The sequence below is a fragment of the Polyodon spathula genome, chromosome 9 (assembly GCF_017654505.1).
Source record: "Polyodon spathula isolate WHYD16114869_AA chromosome 9, ASM1765450v1, whole genome shotgun sequence".
In the NCBI taxonomy this organism is placed as follows: domain Eukaryota; kingdom Metazoa; phylum Chordata; class Actinopteri; order Acipenseriformes; family Polyodontidae; genus Polyodon; species Polyodon spathula.
Genome location: NC_054542.1, coordinates 35,001,297 through 35,023,024, shown reverse-complemented (window position 1 = coordinate 35,023,024; position 21,728 = coordinate 35,001,297). Strand labels below are relative to the sequence as shown.

The 21,728-nt window shown below is 38.4% G+C and overlaps 1 protein-coding gene across 3 annotated transcripts in view; it reads right to left on the bottom strand.

Annotated features, from left to right (window-relative positions):
• Positions 1–21,728, bottom strand: part of LOC121320719 (intersectin-1-like) — a 73,720-nt gene that overhangs the window by 16,847 nt on the left and 35,145 nt on the right. For all 3 annotated transcript variants that reach the window (XM_041259300.1, XM_041259298.1, XM_041259299.1), the window contains 16 exons: positions 21,640–21,728; positions 20,922–21,071; positions 19,436–19,576; positions 18,902–18,989; positions 18,374–18,513; positions 10,225–10,346; positions 9,809–10,008; positions 9,136–9,257; positions 7,628–7,890; positions 7,173–7,332; positions 6,477–6,682; positions 6,161–6,243; positions 5,316–5,482; positions 4,979–5,024; positions 3,623–3,744; positions 1,342–1,459 (listed from right to left, as the gene is read on the bottom strand). The exon at positions 21,640–21,728 is cut by the window's right edge and continues 174 nt beyond it. In XM_041259300.1, the coding sequence (XP_041115234.1) occupies positions 1,342–1,459; positions 3,623–3,744; positions 4,979–5,024; positions 5,316–5,482; positions 6,161–6,243; positions 6,477–6,682; positions 7,173–7,332; positions 7,628–7,890; positions 9,136–9,257; positions 9,809–10,008; positions 10,225–10,346; positions 18,374–18,513; positions 18,902–18,989; positions 19,436–19,576; positions 20,922–21,071; positions 21,640–21,728 (2,217 nt within the window). The remainder of the gene's footprint in view (positions 1–1,341; positions 1,460–3,622; positions 3,745–4,978; positions 5,025–5,315; positions 5,483–6,160; positions 6,244–6,476; positions 6,683–7,172; positions 7,333–7,627; positions 7,891–9,135; positions 9,258–9,808; positions 10,009–10,224; positions 10,347–18,373; positions 18,514–18,901; positions 18,990–19,435; positions 19,577–20,921; positions 21,072–21,639) is intronic.

The window sequence follows — 21,728 nt, the reverse complement described above, 5'->3', positions numbered from 1 at the left end:
TCACCGAAGGGTGCAGCACTGCTGTCCTCTGTAAGGGTCACTTGGGATTAGGGGGTAGAAAGGGGGTTAAACAGGCACCCCCTCATAGAAGCCCAGGGGTCACAAAAGAGGTTAAAAATGGACAACCTTTTACAGAAGCCAGGAGTAGTCAAAGGGGTTAAAACAGGCACACCCTTATAAAAGCTCTGGGGTTACAAAAGGGGTTAGGACGGGCGCCTCTCTTTCAAGGCCCAGGACCCCCCAGCCGAAGGAAGTGGCACAGGGACCACCTCCATAACAGAACAACCAATCTGGCCCCCAACCCACCCACAAAGAATCCCAGGGAAGAAAACCGGACAAGGAGGAAGGGGGTTGTTGTTTTAAAAGGGGAAGGGGGAGATATGTGGCAGAGCAGAAGCCCTGCTGCTGTAAGTAGTGGATCTTTGCGAACATAAGGTTGGCAGGGATGGGGCTAAATCTATTACTGCCAGCAAACACAGGTGTGGTTATTCCCTAATTAGGCAATTGGTGCTAACTGGCGAGAGGCCACATGTATAAAAGGAGCCAGAAATCCTTTGTTTGTGGGTTAGTGTTTGTGCTGTGATTTTTATATTAGTTTGAAAACTTTATAGTGAAGGTAAATGCTCAGTGTGTACGTGTTTTTGTTTGAATATTTGTTTTGGCCCTCGTGCCATCTTTATTTGTTTCTGTGTTTTGTGTGTTATTTTATTACATAAGCGTGCACATACACGCATAAAACTGCAGCTTTCTGTCTCCAGTTCCTGCCAGTAACAGCTTGGGTCGTGACACTGCCCTGTCACGGCACCAATTAATTGAATTCATAGATCCACTTTGTGGTTTAATTTAGAACCGCATAATATATTGAACTAGTGTGCTTGTTAAATGTATGGACTATGCAGTCTTTGGAATCTTTCATGTATGCAATATAATATTATATTATATAAAACTAAAAAACATCTCTTTACAATTTCAACTGCAAAATCCTCAAAACAAACAAACAGTTAACTACTGTAAACCTCTAGACTTTAAGGTTACTTGAAATTTAAAATTGTGTAGAACTTTTAAGGAGGAGGAGCGGACCTATAGACAGTGACCAAGTACAAAATGCCACACAATAAGGATTACGGTGCCAGTACCTTGCTGTCATGCATTGGCCTCTAACCTTTAGCTGCAGTTATTATAATAATATTAATAATAGTTGTCAATTAAACATGACTTGTGAGTCTCCAAAATGTTAATGCATTAATGTTTAATGCATTAAATAGGAGGAAGATGCTGCATTACATTCCTGGTACCCACCACACACCATATCAAAGCTTTAATATTACTTAAACCACCTACCTGCATTAGGAGCTGTGGGTTTGGGGGGCTCAGTTGGGGTACATTTACTGGTATTGGGGCTCAACAACTTAACATAATTAGCTGGGAACCACCCTATTTGTCGTTTCTTCCCTCTAGCCTAAAAAAACAACCAAGAACATGTTTAAAATATCATGCTCTGCAAGTCGGTGAACATTTCTCTGTAGGGGTCGTAATGGTTAGCTCAAGGGCTAAGAGCTATTATAGGCGATCAAAAGGTCAGTCAGCAACTGCCTCAATGTATTGGCTTCACATGGACCGTCAACAAAAACACCTTGTCCAAATAAAACTTAATTCAAACAGTATACAGAAAAGTTTAATCAATCAGTACATTTACATGAGAAAACTGAATAAGAAAATATTTTGCCTGAAAATGACACTTCTGTGTTTACATGACTTGGAATAGATAATCCAATTATAATTCTGATAAATTCAACTGTACATGGATTACATTTTTTTGGCAAACGTGCATATGCAGTAGCAATTAGAAGGGAGCAGACAGGGCTTGGTTCAGTCTGCAGTAAGACTCGGGCATGAATTATCTGGTATTTTAGATTTAGCGGAGTTGCAAATTCTTATGCTGTATTCAACAGATTATTATCCTCTCTTGCTCTAATTCCCCAGAGTGTGCAAACTGTCCACTCCTTGCAACAGCTCTTCTGTTGCTTCACATAAGCTACTGTACGTTACATATGGTACTGTAAATTCTCATTGCATTTTACCAGCTAAAATTAATTTGCTGCGCTAATAGTATAGGTGTGAACAAGTACAGTTGTAATAATGGAGAGTTTTTTGATCAGATACAATTAGTTTATTTAAAAAATGAATAGACCTTTACCCGTAACTAAAAAAAAAAAAAGGATCCATGTAAACTGATCTGTGACTGGAATCGGACATCCATTTCAAAATTCTGTTATTGATTTTTTTTTTTTGTTGTTGTTGTTGTTGTTGTTTCAGACAAACACAGAATAGAAAAGCATCCCTTGGACTACATATTATATAATCTACAATCATGAAGTGGTTCCCATTATGTGCCATCAGCCTGCTTTTCATCTCCACCCTTACATAAGACACCGTTCTATAGCTTGACAAGCAAAACTGATAAACAGTGATCACTTTCCTTTCTCATCGTCTTGATCTTGTTTTGTTGATCTTTTTGTAATAACAAACTTGAGCTGTAATATTTACATACAGTATTACTATCCCCAACATTCTGATCAATGGACACTGAAATAGGAATATAACAAAACTTCCTCTCCCAATTCCCCACTGTTTAGTCTCGTCTCTGTGTCCAGAAAGCTTAATCATTATTGCTGCTGTGTTTTTCTTTTTCTGCTAGAAATATAGATATAGTTGCTTTAATAATGATGTGCGTGGGAATGATAACCAGAATTTGCACATGTGCAGTACACTATTAGAATACGTTTTCTGAAGTGTATTTTCGTGATATCAGTTATGTTAGTTTCTGAATACTTTTAGAATATTTTAGGTGGTGTTTTCCCGAAAACTCACTTTTCGGAATTACTATTTGGAATACTACATATTATTCTCAAAAATATTGGAATTCTTCTGTTTATGTAAAACGCACTGAATGTTAACTTGAACACCCAAGTTAGATGTTCACATTTTAAAACAAGTGCTAACTGTCATAAACTTGTGGACTGCAGTGCATACTTTAATGGTGCCTGTGGTTAACACCTTGTCATTTGACCTACAGAGCTGTTCAAGGTTGAGATCTGTACCACACAACCCAATCCTATATGCTTGTGATGCAGGAAAGACAGTTCAATACTTCACTAAATGCATTCGGTCATTACTGCTAACTAAAGATCAGTATCATTATCAATACAGCTCTACGTCAAGGGCACTGAAGCACAGTGCAGCAATTGTTTTCATTCTGAACACAAGAAAGTAATCAGGTTTCATTTCTCTCTCTCCCTTTCCATCTCAATGACTTTTTACAAAATACCAAATTAAAAAGGACACACAAATGTCAATTTTATTTTTGTTCTTTATCCTGCAACACCTGATGTCCGAATGCCTTTGCAACTATTAGCTGGGCCTGTTGTATTTAACCAATTCTGGTGTAAAAGTTTCATCATTTACTTTAGCTGCAATAAAAATAAATACATAAATAAATAAATAAAAATTAACACATCTCAATGTGCTTCACCTTTTCGTTTTCAGGACACTACTTCTAATTGGATGAAGCACATTTTACCTACTGACTCTAGCTGACATCAGTTGCTCTGCATTCACTCACCTGTAGCTCCCCTTCCCACCACCCCCCTGGGTTCTTCTTTCTAATGAGTATGAGCTGCCCCGGAGACAGGGTGAGCTGTTCAGTGCCCGTCGCTGTGTAGGGCGCAATGACTTGGGCAACTTCTGTCAAAGCCAAGGGAGACATTAAGAAGCTAGACATCACATGTTGAACACTGTGCATCTTGACAGATCTTTAAATATGTACAGGGCGACTAGAAAGTAAGTTTACCACATTAAAGTGGTGCGTTGTAGGGGTGCAACAATTAATCGATGCATCGATTACTGATCATCTGTCCTTAAATTTCTTGAGCTCTGATTACATATTGGTGAATCGATGCATCAAATTAGAACCCAGTTTGAAGTCTCCTGTTGCTGGTTTGCATTAAAACCTTGAGTGTGTGAGAGTGCGCTTCTTTAAGCACAGTACAGTGGTGCGTTGCTAGGATACACACTTTAGGCCTCTACTTTCGCAAAGTAAGCCTATGTATTCAATATTATATAAAAAGATGCTACATTTAGTACGATAGTTAAATTAGTAGGATTTTTGAGATTAATTGAAATGTTTTGCTTTTGGACATAAAATGTTAACAGTAATGAACAACCATAGTTCAGATAGAAATGACTGTTAAAATATAGTATTTTTTTTATTATTATTACAATGTTAAAGGGACATCTGATGCGGACGCACGCATATTCTTTTCAGTTGTAAACTCAAGTCGTTTGTAGTTATTTAATATATAAAATCGGAAGTGTTCTAATTTGAATGTAAGTTGTGTTTTTGTGTTTAACTACTATGCACAACAGTGTGTTTAGTTATTGGATCTTCCGTTTCTTCTTTATTTTGAAAAATAAAACGTCAATGCATCTATTATCGTTGATAAATGCCCATACGATAATCGAATATGAAATTAGGGTGCAGATTGCACTACTAGTGCGTTCTTGTGGTACTTACTTTCTAATCTCCCTGTATAGGATATAGGATCAAGAAGGATGCCCTCCATCAATTTGACTTTTAGAAAACAGTCGTTCATTACCAATCAAAATTTAACAAACAATGTACTAAACATCCTACAAACTGGAACATTTGGAAATCTATTAACACTTAACCAAGGTCTCCATTTCTCTGGTATAGCATACAGCATGATTGTTGTAGTTCTGCTGGGTTTTAATGTTGTCACAAAGCACAGTAAAACTGTATGGCGGTGGTGTGTATAATGAGAACTTTTTAAAAGTTAAAATAAAACACCATTTTGCAGAATAGTACATACCAAACATATAACACTTGCACTGAAGAAAACTATTCTGATCCACACTAGACACTAGGAAGAAAAGTCAGAATAGAATGTAATTTAATTACCTGGCTTCTTTCCCAGGCTACCTGTCTTCCCTGCCAAGCCGGCTTCCTGAATTAATGAAAATCCATAATAGCAACAGTCAATTGATCAATAACTGCAGTTACTCCACAGCTGTGGGACTCAATACGAAGCACAGGGCAAGCCCATTCATCTCCATTTACCACAATCACACACATTTTATATATGTGTGGAATTTAGGTGGGGTGAGGGTAGTGGCTACGGTTAACTGTCATTTTAAAAAGTAGCTTTATTTGAATTCATAAACTTGTAAACAAATACCAAAATGCTAATGAATCTTTTTTTGTTTTTGGAAGTACATTAAAATGTATCAACTTTTACCTCAGAATCCTTGGGTTTGACATAGTTGGAAGGGAATACTCCAGTCCGATCTGAAACTACTCCAGTCCACCAGTCACCTTCCTTTCTTGTTACAAGAATCACATCCCCTTGCTGGAATGTCAAGTCTCCTTGCTCATTGCTTTCATAGGTGTACATTGCTATATATTCTGTTAATTGAGAAATCCAGTTATTAGCACTGTATTCACCTTTTAGACCATTAAAGATTAGTTTTGACTATGTTCTTTATTAAAGTCCCTTCGTTTAAATGTGAATTAAATTAAATTCTCACATACTAATATAGCTTTAAATCCCATATACAAGCCTTCTAATTGTAATCTTGTTTAAAATGTTGTAAGCAGAGTCTCCAATAAAAAAAAAAAAATAGGAATTTGTTGCCACTCAGTAGTTGGGATAGGTTTACAGTATTCAGGGTGTTTTATTGTTTAAAAACTGAAAATCAGAAGCCCTAGTTATAATGCTTGAGGTATCAATGTACCCACCTTGTATTTGTTTATTACAACATGTTAAGAATCAGAACACCTGTTTTTACCAATACCCAAACTTTAAAAGTGCAGTGGATTAATTTGAAACATTCAAAATCAAATATGTAGCCTAATGTTTCTCAAACGTTTGACTACAAGGCTTTTTACCCTTCAACTTTATGCACTGTTAGGTTCTAGAGAATTAATACTGGATTTCTCAGTTTCTAATAGACCCTCTGTGACTCGAGCCACCAAAATTCTGAATTGCAAATTAATCCACCAATTGCATTGTTTATAAAACTAATAATCCAGGATCAAACCTGGCATTATTTGCAGTTCATAAATTTATAGAAGTGTTCCTACCTTCTCCTGGGTCAGTGGGTTTACTAGGAGAAGGTGTTGGCCTCTTCTGGATGGGCGGGCTATCAGAAGAACCAGAATCAATGCTGAGGAGGACAGAAAACAATAAAGTAAGTTACACTGATAATAGTTTGGTGCATATTTATAGATGTTAAACTTTTGCACAACAGGTAGTCATGTCCATATTATTATTTCGAACTTCTCTAGCATTGGTCCTGCTTACCATTTCTTTATTTGTATGTATTTTTTTTTAAGGAGGGGTAAATAATAAATCAACCAATAAATGATCCAGATGAACTCAATGAATGCAGTTCTTTACCTGATGGATTTCCTCATTGGCCCTGAAATGAGTTTCACATAGGACTTAGGGAACCAGCCCTTCTGGCCCTGCACATCCCCAAACCACCACATGTCCTGCTGCTCCAGCACTGTGATGACGTCGTTCTTGTTAAAGTTCAGGTGATTATCCTTCTTGGCTCGCCACGGATACAAGGCCTGCGCCTGGAGACCCTCCACCTTCTCCCCCTGACGAGACATGGAAAAAAGACTGGAAATCAAACTATTTATTTTTTACTGTGCACATTCTTAATGGTCACTGTACTGCAAACCTATCAGGAAGAAAGCGGCGTTTCCCATCATATAAAAGCTTAAGATATCCATCTTATTGGTCTTGAAGCAGATACTGATAGTGATGGCAGCTTAAGCTGCTCCAGATCAGTCACTTATTACCAGTAGTGCTGTTACCAGGGTAGTGTTTTAAAGGTCAAATAAAATGTACATTCTGTGTACCATGGTTTTGAGAATGAGTGTTCGCTTGTGAAAAAAAAAAAAAGATTAGCTATTAGTAAAGAATGTAGACATCCTGGAAAAACTGGCAAAGATAACGTACTGTGAAGAGACACTAGCCTCTTTATTAGAGTGTGTTGCGTAAGACATGGAAGTCTGTGTAATGCAGCAGGAATTTACCACTACTAAAATCAAATTAACTTTTTTGTATTATGATGCAGCTGCTTACCTGCCCTAAAACAGGAGAGGGAGAGGATCCTGTGACAGTGGCAGGCGTGAAGGCAGATCTCTGCCGAAGCTGCCCTGCACTGGGCACTGTCAGAGAGGGCTGGGTGGGCCAGGGGTCCCAGTTGTCACCATCTGACTTTTCAGTGCTGTTCGTTGGCCACCTGCATTAACCAAATAAAGCAATGAAACAGAATACAGGAAAAAAATGTACCGCACCAACACCGAAGCCTGACTTGACGTCATAGGTAAGTAAAAACAATACAACTGTAATTTGTATGCATGCAGCACACTTTTCCAAACAATGCAGGACATGCTAGTTTAAAACAAATTATGACATTTGAAAAAACTGCACATTTGCAGAACTAAAATAATTTACCAGAACTATCAAGCACCTGTATGAACCCTGTATATTTTTGGGATAGCACATCTATTCCCTCAAAATAAAGGGAAACTTACGTGGAGCTGAAGTCAGCCCAGTTGCTGGATGTTGTTGAAGGGATGGTCGGTGGCACGACTGGCTCTGTTGGCGGTGGCTGTGTCGCAGTGCTAGTTGGCGTAACACAGGCGGACAGTTTTGGGGCAGCCCCCACTCCAGGTTTCAGATTGGCTGGAACCTCATTCTCTGGCATCTTCTCTGCATAGTTCGCTGGGAACCAGCCCGTTTTACCCTTTAGCTCCCCTCCAAGCCAGCCAGGCTCTCCCGTCTGACTTTCATCCACCTGCACAACAATGAAAAACGGTCAATTCTCACTCCCATCAAGAGTCTCAAGAACAGAGACTACTTATCCTAGTCCTATTTAGAGCCTGCTGAAGAAAAAAAAAAAGCAAATCATTTTTAAACACAACACTTAATAGCCTACTGTGCTGTAGCTCTCTCCTTTTGAAATACAGCTTTATCTTTGAGCTAGGCCATTGCTGTGGTACAGTATTGTATACACAAGAGAACAATGTATGACATTTGCCAGCTTTATAGTTATGCTACATTGCCCTTTTAAGCCTGTTACCCCTGTCATAAAAGGCAGAATAAATAAGGAATAGTCAATTCTTGAGAAATATTTGGAGTTAGAAAACACAAATAGAAATCCTGTTCCTCAAGGAGGCTAATGTCAGTCGCATGTGTGTCTATGGGGCTATGTTCATATAAGGGAAACTCTGAATGGACTTCTGGACTGAAAACTAAACCAGATCAATGACCTGATTTTATTCTGGGGTGCTTTAAAAAATAATAAACAAAGCAACCGTTTGTATGGTGCTTATTAGATCATGTAAAACACACATGCAACAAGATGTTTCTTTAAGCTTGACAAATTGCACTTGCACTGTAATTATATTAAATAATTACCATAATGATAAAGGACGACAGATGCTGCTGAGGGAGTAGGGATATGTCCAACAAGATGCATACAAGATTCTCACCTTCCCATTAAAAAAGGAACCTGAGATTTAATATGCTATATACTTAAACAAAATCTTTAAAAAAAAAAAAAAAAAAAAAAAAAAAAAGCCCCTGGCGCCCATTCTGTGTTGCAGCACTTTGTGTTACAATCCATTTGAGCTCAGTTCCTCGTGAATAATAATATGATATGATATGACAGTGGGTGGCTTCACAGTGAATTGAGAGGAACACAATCCATGCGACTTACCCATTCCCCTTTAACCTCCACCGGGAAAGCACAGAGTTTAAAAATACAGCAGTCAATTCACAGCACAGCTTTCACTTCAAACCTGGTTAGTCAATTGTGCTGATAACTGAAGAATTATTTTTTAAAAAGTGGAGGGGAAATGAGAGCTACAGATTTTAGTGAGACTTATTGGTTGAATTACTTGTGTAATAGGTTAAAATGTTGAGCAAGAGTCAGGTTGATCCCACCCCCCCCCCATCCCCCATTAGGTTTAAGCTATAACAACACTATTTATCTGACGTTGGTAATAAAAAGTGCAAGCTTGCTCCTACAGGTTCTTACCATAACGATATCTCCAGGTTGAATTGAAATTTCATCAAGGCTTCTGGCATCAAATGGATAAAGAGCTCTATAGAACACAACCTTCACTTTATCCTGATCAAAACCAGTCACTGGCAATTTTTCTAGGAAACATAATTGAGCAGGGTTATTTCTGATATAAAACAGTTAAGAAAACTACCAATAAGCTATTGCTATCACTATTATCAAATTACCGATTTTACTGTATTCTATTTTAAATTGAATAGAAAAATTAAATCACAGCATGGCTGCTTAGAATTGCCATCCCTCCTTTGTTATCATGCCACGTTCAAGAAAAAGAAAACTGTTGCTATGGGGAGCGTGGCAACATAACGAAGGGCAGGTCATCACTGAAAATGAGAATCTGTTCTCAACTAACTTTTCTGGTTAAAATAAAGGACTGACAATATCCATAAACTACAGAATATCTTGCAGAATGTGAAGGTGGCATTTTAACAGGGAACTGTGATTCTGTTTATTAATGCAGAACCCCAGCTGTGAGGGGGATACGTCAGGTAAACATTGGTCTGGTAAACAAATGCCAAGCTTAAAATGCCACCAAGCAGAGCTCAATTAGGTACATTTTCAAGGGTTAGACATAGTTGATGAGTACAACAGAGCAATATCCAGCCGTGTGGCAGGTGAGGGGGCATACCAGCAGTGGGCCAGGCGGACTGGGCAGGGAGCTTGCCTTGCTCTGGTTGCTGCATGAAGTTCTTGTTGAGTTTGTCCTGCATGTCTTTACCATCCCTCTCATTGTCTGGCCTCGGCTTGTCCTCTTCATGCACTCTCTTTGTCCACTGCGGCAGAGGTGCCTCCTCTCTCTGCTGGGGCAGCTCCTCTTCCTCAGACCTCCTAGCAGACAAGACGGGATACAGAACACAGCAGGTCTATAAAAAGGTAAATGGGATGTATGCAGAGGTACCAGATATAGATCACTGCAGAGGAAAAAAACATAGAATTTATATTTGTTTGCTAAGTCTTATTCTTTGTTTTGATGATGGTGTTTTTATATTAAAAAAAGGATGCCATAAAAGTAGCATTTTGTAAAAAAAATTAAAATAAAAAAACCTTTGGCCGCCTTGTCGTTCCAGCTCTGCAGTTTTCCATTCTTGCTCCTTTTGTTTCTGGATCTCTACTTCGAGTTCCATCTGCTTTTGCCGCTGCTGTTTGCTGTGGATCGCTCGTAGTTCCTGCGAATACAAAAGCCAACACTGAGCATGCGACTTGACGTCAGGCAGGAGAACTTGTTACTGGTTTTACAGAGTCTGCTTCTTTCAGCGCTTATGCATGCACAGAATGCATCAGCCAGGAAAGTACACATTTTGATGACAAGGTTTAGGTATGTTCATAACACTAATGAATAGCCAAAACCTTTTTACATTGTGCATTAGTGTAAAGGCAATCTATTAACTCGAACAGTAACTAGAGTGATACAAAAACATTAGACTATGACTGTGTACTATGTAGGGATGTGTTCAAAGGTTAGTTCATTAGCCAGGAATACGAAGGTAGTTCTGAACCTTCGAAAGGTCGTCAGACGACAGTCACGCACTGCCAGATTGTTCTTTTCACGGTTTACAGAAACCGTTTGACAACGTGTGAATACTATAAATTCACACATTAAAATGTCACTGCAAAATGTGACCTTTGGATTTGTACAATGCCTGTTACTTTATATATAAAGTAAATAAAATAAATGGTATTATAATTAGGGGCAGCGGTAGGGGGAGGCTTGGGTCGGCTGAAGCCACTCCAAAGTTGACCTTAGCTCCCCTCTGTAGCCCCGCCACCAAAAAATTAAGGGATATTGTAAATTTCTGAATTATCGAGGTGACAAAGCTGTTTAGACTTTCCAGAGACTTCCTGTGGGTTTCAACAATCAAAAACCATTCCAGGTATCATCTTCAACAAAGAAACTTTAAATCAGGGATCAACAATACAGTACAGACATTCAACATTAACTCACAGTCTGGGCGGTTGCTGTGTGAGCACCAACAAGCTACTCGCTTTCGTGCTGAGGGGGGAAACTGCGTTACTTCTAAACATTCCCCCCAGGATATGCTATCTCACAAACGCTTGTGTTGATTCCATTTCAGTACATTCAAAAGTTCCTACTAGTTTAAAGAACACATTTAGCAACTCTTACTGGTTTACTTTAAAACATTATATTTAGTTTAACATTCAGTTGTTAATCAGTGTTATTTAAAGTTTCTCATTATTTCAACTTCTTTTGCTTGCTTAAACATTTAAATATAACCAACACATGTTCCAGTTGTTTGTCCACTTTGTGACAGGGTCACCGGTTCACACTTACAACAGTACTTACTTTATACTGCATTGATCCTTGTAAACTGTGTTGGACAAAGGCTTATTATTATTATTATTATTATTATTATTATTATTATTAATAATAATAATAATAGCAGCACATAATTTGCATCAGATTCCACCATCCTAAGTTTTGCAAGACATATTGAAACATCAACACTATACATGCCCACACAAAGTGGAGTGTAGCTCAAGTATGAAACAAATATGAAACATAAAATATATGCTCTAACTCTAATCCTTTTTATTTTCGAACATTGAGCTCCAAGTAGGCTAAAGCGCCGCTCCTTTAAAAAAAAATAAACACACCGCAGCTGAAAGGTCACAGCACAGGAGGCAAGGTGTCCAAGAAACAGGTTTCACAAAGATAGAAGACAGAAAGACAAAAAAAAACACAAACCTTGTTTATCTACAGTTTGCAAAAAGTTGTTCACCATACTGAAGTATTTTCATTGAGCTATGTTTTGGAGAAAATTTGCATTTTATTTTCAACAGACTAGGGTGTGACCAGGGGAATAAATGTTAACAATACATTGGGGTACCGGGCATTGTTCAAAAAAAGTTGAAAGCTAATTGTTAATCATTATTTTAGAAAGGTTGCAAACCTACTTTTGGGTTAATAAATAAAATTAGCAAGAGCTGTACATGAAGATCCCAACCAGGGGTTACAGTAACATCAGATCTGTGTTTGGAATGTGAAACTCTTCAAAACAGCTAATATTTCTGAATCGCAATTTAGAACTTGAAAGCTTTTTATGAAACCCAAGCTGAACATTAACTGTGAACTTGCAAATTCTGTACCACGCAATTTCTGCAGGAAAAGCCGACCGGGTCACAGTTTTAGAAACGAATCGCTCGCCATCAAATGTATATACGTACTGTATCATGCATGCTATGAGAACTCTCATACAGCATGTTGTTTAAGCCAATGTTAAAGGGTCAGCATCAGGTCTGTACTGCAAGGACACTATTCTAAGTTTCACATCAACATTTTCACTTCAGACAGGCTTATCATATATATAAAAAAAATAATCAGGGAAAAACGTGATAATTACAATGCATGCCATTTAACAGTACCATGCATAACACAGGGTGCAAGTCAGTTAATACAATATATGAACAAGATACCTGAGCTAACTCTGGATCTGTAATGCGAATGTGGGGGAAAACTCTGGGCAGCACAGTGCATCTGCAATAGGATATAAAGCTTTCAACTTCCTCAAGGTTTAAAAAAGATTATTTCTGCACATGGGAGACCTATGTGAACCACTTTCTAGTGGTCCGAGCGCAGTTCTTAAATGCACAATGGCTGGATGATGCAGGCTGGGAAGAAGCTGTTCCATAGACAAAGTCATCTGCAAAGCTGTCAAGCTGGCAATTACAAGCACTTAATTCAATCGTGAAAAAAAAAAAAAAAAAAAAAACATTTTGGTTATAACAGCTGGCTTTTTCATCAATTAATTTCCTGATTCAAAGTTTTGCTGTAAGCCAATGCCTTCAAAACTACAAACCACTTGCAAAGTGTGGAAGAAGCCTTACACAGCAAGCTCATGGAATTGAAGCGCATCTAAGCGAATCTGCCGAGGACGGTGAGCACTCTTTTTGAAAATGCATTCAAAGAGAGTTGTGCACGGCCGGCTAAGAACAGGGAAACCTTCAGATAGAAGTCTAAGTGGTTGACACAGCCCAGGAGGGAAGACAGGCACTCCAGTACAACATCGTCCACAGTCCAAGACTGGAAGAAATAAAAATGCTTAAGTTTAACAAAAAGCGGGGATACACCAGAAATAAAAACTTCACCGTCTTTTCTAAATCCAGAAGAAAAAAAATAAATAAATAAAATATAAAAATAAAAAAAAAAAATCGGTATTTTGGTAATGCAGTGTTTTTTTTTTTGTTTTTTTTTTTAATTAAATATAGAATCACAACTACAGCAGAGCCCCAGGTTGGAAGAAGTACAGATATTAGATGTATAGAAAGATGGTATCTTGCACAAAAAAGATCACACAAGACTAAAAAGGTCAAAGTGACAAATTTCAGCTCAAATGCGTTTGGCTTTTAGTTAGCATGACATGATTCAATTTTGGAGATGTACCAGTATTCTTTTACCGTACAAAGTACTGTTGCTGTGACTTCACTTGTTTAGGGCAGCCACACTATTTCATACTGTAATAGTGACCCTTGGGTTAAATATGTATTATTCTGCAGTCCGGATGCAATAAATTACTGATGACCCCCCCCCCCCCCCTCCCTATTTTTAACATAGCTCCAGGAAGCAATGTTAAAAAAAATAACAACAACAACAACAACAACAACAACAACAACAACAAAATTAGAAGCCACCTACATCTACATTTTATTTTATTTATTTATTTATTTTTAAAATACACAGCGACTGTCAAGGGGTGATCTGGACTCCATTGGCATTGTACTACTCAATAATCTGGCACAATATTCTTGTGTTTATAATCTGTGCTGGACAAAAATGTAATATATGCATTTCTTACACGGAAGAAAACTTGCCATACAGACGTACCGATGTACGGGTGAATCAAGTCCGGATCAACCCCAGAGTATGAACAGCATTGTTAGACTGGATCCAGTTTCTACTAATTCATGTTAAAAGTCAGATCAAACGCATGTTACTGAGTTACCATTTCCATTGCATGGATTAGCTGTGCAAAAATACAAACGGATTAAAATATTCCTGCATTTGGCACACTGCAAGCAGAATAGCCAGCAGTTAGCTGGTTACTACCTTTGGCACCCACTGCTCCTCCATCATCAGTTGCTGCTGCAGACTCTCTAGCTTGGCTGTGTGAACATGATAGAACCCACCCAGTGCCTACATCATCATGGCAGAGCCAAGTGGAGAACAGAGACAGGACAGCAGACAGGGTGAAAATACAGGAACGCAAGAGATTGTGAATCAACAAAACATGCAGGTTTCCATCTCTTCTCCTAGTGTTCAATTATATGTGAAATGGCACATATTTGTTATTAGTAGATGCTAAAAGATTTTGGAATCAAATTCCTGTGTCATCTTATATCTTAGATTTCCTGTTACTTGTGTGAGGGATTTTCAGAAAATTAATCATGCATTCATTTTCAAGTTATAGGTTGGAAGTTAACTCGCAAAACTGAAAAAAGGAAAGAAAAACAGGTAGCGGTTATTGGTTCTACAAGGACAGCCTAGGACCAAGAATGCGTAACCCATTTTATTTTCCAGATTTGTAGCTTGCAAAACAACTTAAAATTTGTTCCAGAACAGTAGAGCACCAGCTTGCTAAACTAGAACAGAACAATAAGGGTTGGGATGTCAGGTTTTTCAGACCATCACACAACAAAGGTAACAGAAAAGCTTACTGAGGTGTATCGCTGTCCTGGGAGGAGAGTCATCAATCTAGCTGTCCACAGCATTTTACTGATATTTAGAAAATGTTTTTGCTGTAGTCATTGATTAACTTTGACAGGTGGCATGTAGTAGCTATCAAAGTCAAGGCAAAATTGTACACACACACATATATATATATATATATATATATATATATATATATATATATATATATATATATATATATATATATATATATATATATATATATATATATATATATATATATACCACACACACACACACACACACACACACACACACACACACACACACACACACACAGTGGCTTGCGAAAGTATTTACCCCCCTTGGCATTTTTCCTATTTTGTTGCCTTACAACCTGGAATTAAAATGGATTTTTATTTGGATTTCATGTAATGGACATACACAAAATAGTCCAAATTGGTGAAGTAAAATTAAAAAAATAACTTGTGTAAAAAAATTCTAAAAAATAAATAACGGAAAAGTGGTGCGTGCATATGTATTCACCCCCTTTGCTATTAAGCCTCTAAATAAGATCTGGTGCAACCAATTACCTTCAGAAGTCACATAATTAGTTAAATAAAGTCCACCTGTGTGCAATCTAAGTGTCACATGATCTGTCACATGATCTCAGTATATATATATATATATATATATATATATATATATATATATATATATATATATATATATATATATATATATATATATATATATATATATATATATACACACACACACACACACACACACACACACCCCCACCCACCCACCCCACCTGTTCTGAAAGGCCCCAGAGTCTGCAACACCACTAAGCAAGGGGCACCACCAAGCAAGCGGCACCATGAAGACCAAGGAGCTCTCCAAACAGGTCAGGGTTGGGTTATAAAAAAATATCCGAAACTTTGAACATCCCACGGAGCACCATTAAAGCCATTATTAAAAAATTGAAAGAATATGGCACCACAACAAACCTGGCAAGAGAGGGCCGCCCACCAAAACTCATGGACCAGGCAAGGAGGGCATTAATCAGAGAGGCAACAAAGAGACCAAAGATAACCCTGAAGGAGCTGCAAAGCTCCACAGCGGAGATTGGAGTATCTGTCCATAGGACCACTTTAAGCCGTACACTCCACAGAGCTGGGCTTTACAGAAGAGTGGCCAGAAAAAAGCCATTGCTTAAAGAAAAAAATAAGCAAACATGTTTGGTGTTCGCCAAAAGGCATGTGGGAGACTCCCCAAACATATGGAAGAAGGTACTCTGGTCAGATGAGACTAAAATTGAGCTTTTTGGCCATCAAGGAAAACGCTATGTCTGGCGCAAACCCAACACCTCTCATCACCCCGAGAACACCATCCCCACAGTGAAGCATGGTGGTGGCAGCATCATGCTGTGGGGATGTTTTTCATCAGCAGGGACTGGGAAACTGGTCAGAATTGAAGGAATGATGGATGGCGCTAAATACAGGGAAATTCTTGAGGGAAACCTGTTTCAGTCTTCCAGAGATTTGAGACTGGGATGGAGGTTCACCTTCCAGCAGGACAATGACCCTAAGCATACTGCTAAAGCAACACTCGAGTGGTTTAAGGGGAAACATTTAAATGTCTTTGAATGGCCTAGTCAAAGCCCAGACCTCAAACCAATTGAGAATCTGTGGTATGACTTAATGATTGCTGTACACCAGCGGAACCCATCCAACTTGAAGGAGCTGGAGCAGTTTTGCCTTGAAGAATGGGCAAAAATCCCAGTGGCTAGATGTGCCAAGCTTATAGATACATACCCCAAGAGACTTGCAGCTGTAATTGCTGCAAAAGGTGGCTCTACAAAGTATTGACTTTGGGGGGGTGAATACTTATGCACGCTCAAGTTTTCTGTTTTTTTGTCTTATTTCTTGTTTGTTTCACAATAAAAAATATTTTGCATCTTCAAAGTGGTAGGCATCTTGTGTAAATCAAATGATACAAACCCCCAAAAAATCAATTTTAATTCCAGGTTGTAAGGCAACAAAATAGGAAAAATGCCAAGGGGGGTGAATACTTTCGCAAGCCACTGTATGTATGTATGTGTGTGTGTATATATATATATATATATATATATATATATATATATATATATATATATATATATATATATATATATATATATGAGAGAGAGGAGAGAGAGAGAGAGATTATAATTACATATATAATTACTACACACATACACAGTACTGTGCAAAAGTTTTAGGCATTAATTCTTCTAGGTACACTTGCACACAGTTTTTGAAGGAACTCGGCAGGTAGGTTGGCCCAAACATCTTGGAGAACTAACCACAGTTCTTCCGTGGATTTAGGTAGCCTCAGTTGCTTCTCTCTCTTCATGTAATCCCAGATAGACTCAATGATGTTGAGATCAGGGCTCTGTGGGGGCCATTCCATCACTTCCAGGACTCCTTGTTCTTCTTTACACTGAAGATAGTTATTAATGACTTTGGCTGCATGTTTGGGGTCGTTGCCATGCTGCAGAATAAATTTGGGGCCAATCAGATGCCTCCCTGATGGTATTGCATGATGGATAAGTATCTGCCTGTACTTCTCAGCATTGAGGAGACCATTAATTCTGACCAAATCCCCAACTCCATTTGCAGAAATGCAGCCCCAAACTTGCAAGGATCCTCCACCATGCTTCACTGTTGCTTGCAGACACTCATTCGTTTATCGCTCTTCAGCCCTTCGGTGAACAAACTGCCTTCTGCTACAGCCAAATATTTCAAATTTTGACTCATCAGTCCAGAGCACCTGCTGCCATTTTTCTGCACCCCAGTTCCTGTGCTTTCGTGCATAGTTGAGTCGCTAGGCCTTGTTTCCACGTCAGAGGTATGGCTTTTTGACCGCAAGTCTTCCATGAAGGCCACTTCTGACCAGACTTCTCCGGACAGTAGATGGGTGTACCAGGGTGTCACTGTTTTCTGCCAATTCTGAGCTGATGGCATTGCTGGACATCTTCCAATTGCAAAGGGAAGTAAGCATGATATGTCTCATCTGCTGCAGTAAAATCCCTGACTGTGTGCAAGTGTACCTAGAAGAATTAATGCTGTTTTGAAGGCAAAGGGTGGTCACACCAAATATGGATTTCATTTAGATTTTTCTTCTGTTCACGCACTTTGCATTTTGTTAATTGATAAATATAATCTATTAACATGTCTATTTTTGAAAGCATTCTTACTTTACAGCATTTTTTCACACCTGCCTAAAACTTTTGCACAGTAGTGTGTGTGTGTGTGTGTGTGTGTGTGTGTGTATATATTCATTCATATCAAATAATCTAAACAATGTTGTATGTTGCCATCTTCTGCAAGAATGATGCAATACTGTGCACATGTCGAAGTGCAAATTCTACGACCTATTCCCTACTAAAGTGACATTATATACCAGCAGAAGCCTTCCTGTGAACAACAGCAGAGGAGCTATCCTGTATACAAATAGCCAAATAAACAAAGAATGCTGGAAGAACAGAAGCCAGACTAATACCTTTAACTGACTGTTGAACGTGTCGATCTCCAGCAGTCTGGACCGCGTCTCTTTCTCCACCTCGTCCAGCTGGCCTCGCAGCTGCTGTCGAGTGGACTCCTTCATTTCTAAGGTTTTTCTGATGCTCAGAAGGGTATCTCCTGCAATTAAAAGTATACAGATCATACACTGTACTATTGGTTGAGATTTATATACACTGTCTGGCCACCTGATTGGTACCTAATAACCTGTACCTCATATTGGGTTGGGCCACTGTGTGTCCTGATCACAGCCTTGGCACAACGTGGCTGCGATTTAAATTCATTCAGTCATCATTTTATTTTTTAAACAACTGGTGCAGAGGTAGGCAAGGATTTTAGTTCATAAAAAAAAAAAAAAAAAAAAAAAGCTCCATTAGATTGATATAGAGGGGTTGTGATGGTCATGGAAGATGCCTGAAGTCTCCCTCTCCCCCAGTCACGCTCCTAAAACCATATGCTCAGAATTCTGGCACAGTGTATGTGAAAAAGATCACAGGTGAATACTTACGATGTAAACTGTTTTGCTGCACCTGCTTTAATTGGTCATTCAGGGATTGCTTCTCTGGAATCAACCTTCCGAGCAACTGCTGAGACTCCTGCGCAAACAATGGGTCACAATTTAAACTGAGCAATAACAGCAAATACAGGGATTTCACAATAAACATAACATCCATTCCGTTTTGTTGGCTGGCATTACCTTTCCTAGGTTACAGATAACTTTAAATAGAATGTGTACCTCTGTATAACTAGAAGTGCCCCTATGGCTGAAGATAACTGCAAATGCAACACATGGGGGGTAAAAAGGTATCTAAATTTGCACTACTACATAACAGCATATAAATGTTGTGATAATAAAATTGATAAAGGACCATATTAATAAATGTCAAAGGGTGGATGTCTAGTAGATATTAAATGTTTTTTTTTCCCCAACTTATTTAATATAGTCCCACATATAGGTACAAGTATAAGCAAATTGCCATTTTGTTCGATAATGTATCTTAACACATTCCCTCAAACCTTAATGAGCTGGCAGAGCTCCTACCTGTAGCTGCTGCTGAAGATATGTGATTTCAGCGATCCTCAGCTCCCTTGTCTTGTTGGTACTCTCAATTTCATGCCGCTGAGCAGACAGACGGAATCGGACATCCTGCAGCTTCCCCTCCAGTTGATGTTTCTTATCATTCTGTGGAATGAAAAGAGCATTCCCTATAAACACTCAACCACATTTGGCTTACCTTCATGACAGACTGCTCTTCCAACAGAGACTTGGAAACAGTGGACATCTTAGCTATTTTACCTACTGCACCATGCCGTAGAGAGCCCTGTTGTAATTTAGCACTAGAACTGCCATGGCAGTCATTTTGACGGTTTTCACTTTTAAAATTTCAAATTGCACATTACGCATGTGAAAGATACGCCATTGTCCATTCATGACTTTTCCTAAACACATCTATTAAATACCCTGATGGCGTTTGAACGTCAGGATCATAAAAATAAAAAGTTATAGTCTCCTCTATCTAGAATCGCCAGAGCAGTCACTTTGACTGCGTTTTATAACACATGTTTTTATTTTGAATATAACCTATAATATTTTCATTTATTTTTATATACAAGCCTATCTCTACTGGACCTGGCAGCCATCAATTCTTTTGTTTTGTGCAAGGAATGCAACAGGGAAAATATCAGTAGTAGAGATTTCATCTTGAAGCTAGCCACAAAGCTTCGGCAGCAACATTTCGATCAAAAAACTGCAAAGCAGCAGCTCAACCTGGATTCAGTGACAGTCAGAGAAAACATGTTACTTCTGTTTTAAATCAAAAACTACTTTTGTTTTTACAGTTTTGTATGTACACATACCTGTTTAAAACAAGACTTTCTTTTCAAATGTTTATTTTATTATAGTTTTTCATTTTTTGAAGTAGTGCAAGTTAGAAAATAAACCCTTTTATGTTTAATTGTTCATTTAAACATGGCATTTCGGCTGTGCAGTTGTTTGATATGATGTGCTTGAATAAAACTTAAGTTGTATCTGATAGTTTGTCTTTCATTTTAATATTGATGCTGTTAAATGTAACCATCATGATGACTGCCGGTGGTGGTTTTAGGTAGGAGTATAACCGTGGGGGTTCTAGTGTTAAAACAGTATTTCATTTTCTTCCCTTTCCTAGTAGAGCAGCCAACACCATCAAGTGCACAGCTGCTGTGGTCAAGTTTCTTCCAGTATGTTTATCTTATACTGCTGGCATTAAAACAAAGACATTCACTAGGCTCTGACTGCTATACAGTTCCTTTGATTGCAGTAGCATTGATTACAAGTCTACAGGGACTGCTAGGGAAAAGGAAATGAGTACTACTAAACTATAGTGGTTTCATTTTTTTCCCCCACCTCACATCGATGAATAAATAGAACACCTAAAGATGCAAATGAGGCCATGATAACGTACAAGGTTCACAATTTAAAAGCCCACTGTTTTCAGTTGTTTGGTCTATGGGTGATGACAGTCTGTGTTGGAATGGAAATCACTTACGAGAGCTTCCAATTCAAATTCTAGCGTCTTTTTCCTGTCTTTTAAGACCACAATGTTCTCTTGTTCTTTGTTCCTCTGGTTGAGCAGCTCTTGGCGTCGATTCCGCTCCCACTCAAGTTGACGTTGCCTTTCAAGTTCTCGTTTCGCAGCCTGTGAACAGAAAAACACACGTCAGCTGGAAAAAAGCCTCCCCTCAAACTTTGACCAGGTGAATGCCTTCAGTAATCAGAAGGTTTTTTTATTGAATTTATTTATTTTCATGACAGTTTCATTAGTAGAACATCTGCTCTACTTAAAAGCATACAATAAAAATCAATTTAAAAAATACAACCCCATGATACAAAATAGAAACCCACAATAAATACGGATAATTAGCAAGGGTGTCTTTAGCCGTTGTCTAGCAAGGTAAACAAATAATTGTGCCAGACTGCTAGTTGGTAAATCACAAATAATCAATATACATTTTTACAGTGCTTTTGAAAATGAAACTTGAAATTACTTCCAAAATGTCAAAAATAAATGCCATGAGATGTTAACAAATGCACTGTTTATACCATATTTCACAAAACTCACTACTGCAATGATGGTAGCTTTGTAAAAATGTCTTTTTTTTACATTTGACATAATTACAGAATCAAAGAATACAATGGTCTACCAAATGTGAATCCAATATATACAAGCACTTTGTCATTCGGAAAGCAAAAGATGCAACGCTCACCTCCTTCCTCTCGATCTCCTTCCTCCGCTCCTCCTCGCGCTGCCTCTCCAGCTCTCTCTGCCTCTCCAGTTGTCTCTCCAGCTCCACCT